At 55.4% G+C, this 1,519-nt stretch overlaps 1 protein-coding gene across 1 annotated transcript in view; it reads left to right on the forward strand.

The window, feature by feature from the left end:
- EMH_0050380 (uncharacterized protein) overlaps positions 1 to 1,132 on the forward strand; it is a gene marked incomplete at both ends in the record, with an annotated part of 3,503 nt that extends 2,371 nt beyond the window's left edge. The window contains 3 exons of the mRNA XM_013496639.1: positions 496 to 616; positions 764 to 846; positions 1,037 to 1,132. Of these exons, the coding sequence (XP_013352093.1) occupies positions 496 to 616; positions 764 to 846; positions 1,037 to 1,132 (300 nt within the window). The remainder of the gene's footprint in view (positions 1 to 495; positions 617 to 763; positions 847 to 1,036) is intronic.
- Positions 1,133 to 1,519: the final 387 nt, after the last annotated feature.

Raw genomic sequence — 1,519 nt, forward strand, 5'->3', positions numbered from 1 at the left:
GCTGATACTGCTTGGTTGTTTGGTGTGGCTATTTGCTGCACTATTGCAAGCTATGCTGCTGCTGCTGCTGCTGCTGTTGCTGCTGTTGCTGTTGCTGCTGCTGCTGCTGCAGCGTGAGGCTGGCGGTGCTGCGGCGCGACGGCTCTGAGGAGAAAAACAAAAAATTCAGCAACGTCAAACTGCCACGGGTGAGCAGCAGCAGCAGCAGCAGCAGCAGCAGCAGCAACAGCAGCAGTAGAAACAGCAGCAGCAACAGCAGCAGCAGCAGCAGCAGCAACAGCAGCAGCAGCAGTAGGAGAGTGCCGCAGCCAGTATTTCTGCAGTGAATTTCTGATTGCTTTTATTGCCAGTGCTGTTGCTGCTGCTGCTTTTGCTGCTGTTGCTGCTGCTGCTGCTGCTGCTGTTGCTGCTGTTGCTGCTGCAGGAAGCGACGGTGGGGGAGGTTGCTGCTGCAGTNTGCTGCTGCTGCTGCTGTTGCTGCTGTTGCTGCTGCAGGAAGCGACGGTGGGGGAGGTTGCTGCTGCAGTAGCAGCAGCAATATCTCTGCCTGTTTGCTGCTGCCCCTTCATTGTCTTTACTCTTGACGGAGACAGAATCGAACACAACACCCAGCTAGGTACCCTTCAAACCCTAAACCCTAAACCCTAAACCCTAAACCCTAAACCCTAAACCCTCAGAGAAGGAAGGCAGCGGCTACGTCACCTGCTGCTGCTGCTGCTGCTGCTGCTGCTGCTGCTGCTGCTGCTGCTGCTGCGGTGTCTAGGCAGCGAGGAGCTGGAGCTGGAGGACGGGACGCAGCTCGACGTGCTGCTGCCGGAGCCGCAGGGGCCTCTCCCCCACCAACATGTAGGGTTTAGGGTTTAGGGTTTAGGGTTTAGGGTTTCAGGATTCTCAGCTGGTGTCTGTTTGTGCAGCAGCAAATGTTGCTGCTGTTGGCTGTACTGCGGCTATTGCTACTCCTAATGCCTTTGCTTCATGACATGTGCTGCTGCTGCTGCTGCTGCTGTTGTTGCTGCTGCTGCTGCTGCTGCTGCAGGGGGCAGAAGGGGCCTCTCAGTCGCTGTCGATGCTGGAGGCTGAACAACAGGATGCGGTTCCGCTTGCCGACGGTTCTCTCTTGATCCTTGACTAGCTAGCTAGCTAGCTGGCTAGCTACTTGGTTCAGACCCGAGTATATGTATACTAGCTAGCTAGCTGGCNCTAGCTAGCTAGCTGGCACGTAAGGGTTCTGCACCCGTAGCTAGCTGAACACATGCTGAGTGTCATCTGCGCGGCTAGCCGGCGGAGGTTGCTATACCAGCTAGCTAGCTAGCTAGCTAGCTAGCTAACTGACTAACTAGCTAGCTAGCTAGCTAGCTGACTAGCGAGCTCGCCAGGGTCCTGCTGACGTCGACGTTTAAAGGAGGCAAATATGAGCGCCTCAAACACCTCACCTTCGCACCATCTAGCCAGCTAACAGCTAGCTAGCTAGCTAGCTATTTATCTATCTAGCTGGCTATCTAGCTAGCTATCTAGCTAG

Source organism: Eimeria mitis, genomic scaffold (assembly GCF_000499745.2).
Source record: "Eimeria mitis Houghton genomic scaffold, Emh_scaff2210, whole genome shotgun sequence".
Classification (NCBI taxonomy): domain Eukaryota; phylum Apicomplexa; class Conoidasida; order Eucoccidiorida; family Eimeriidae; genus Eimeria; species Eimeria mitis.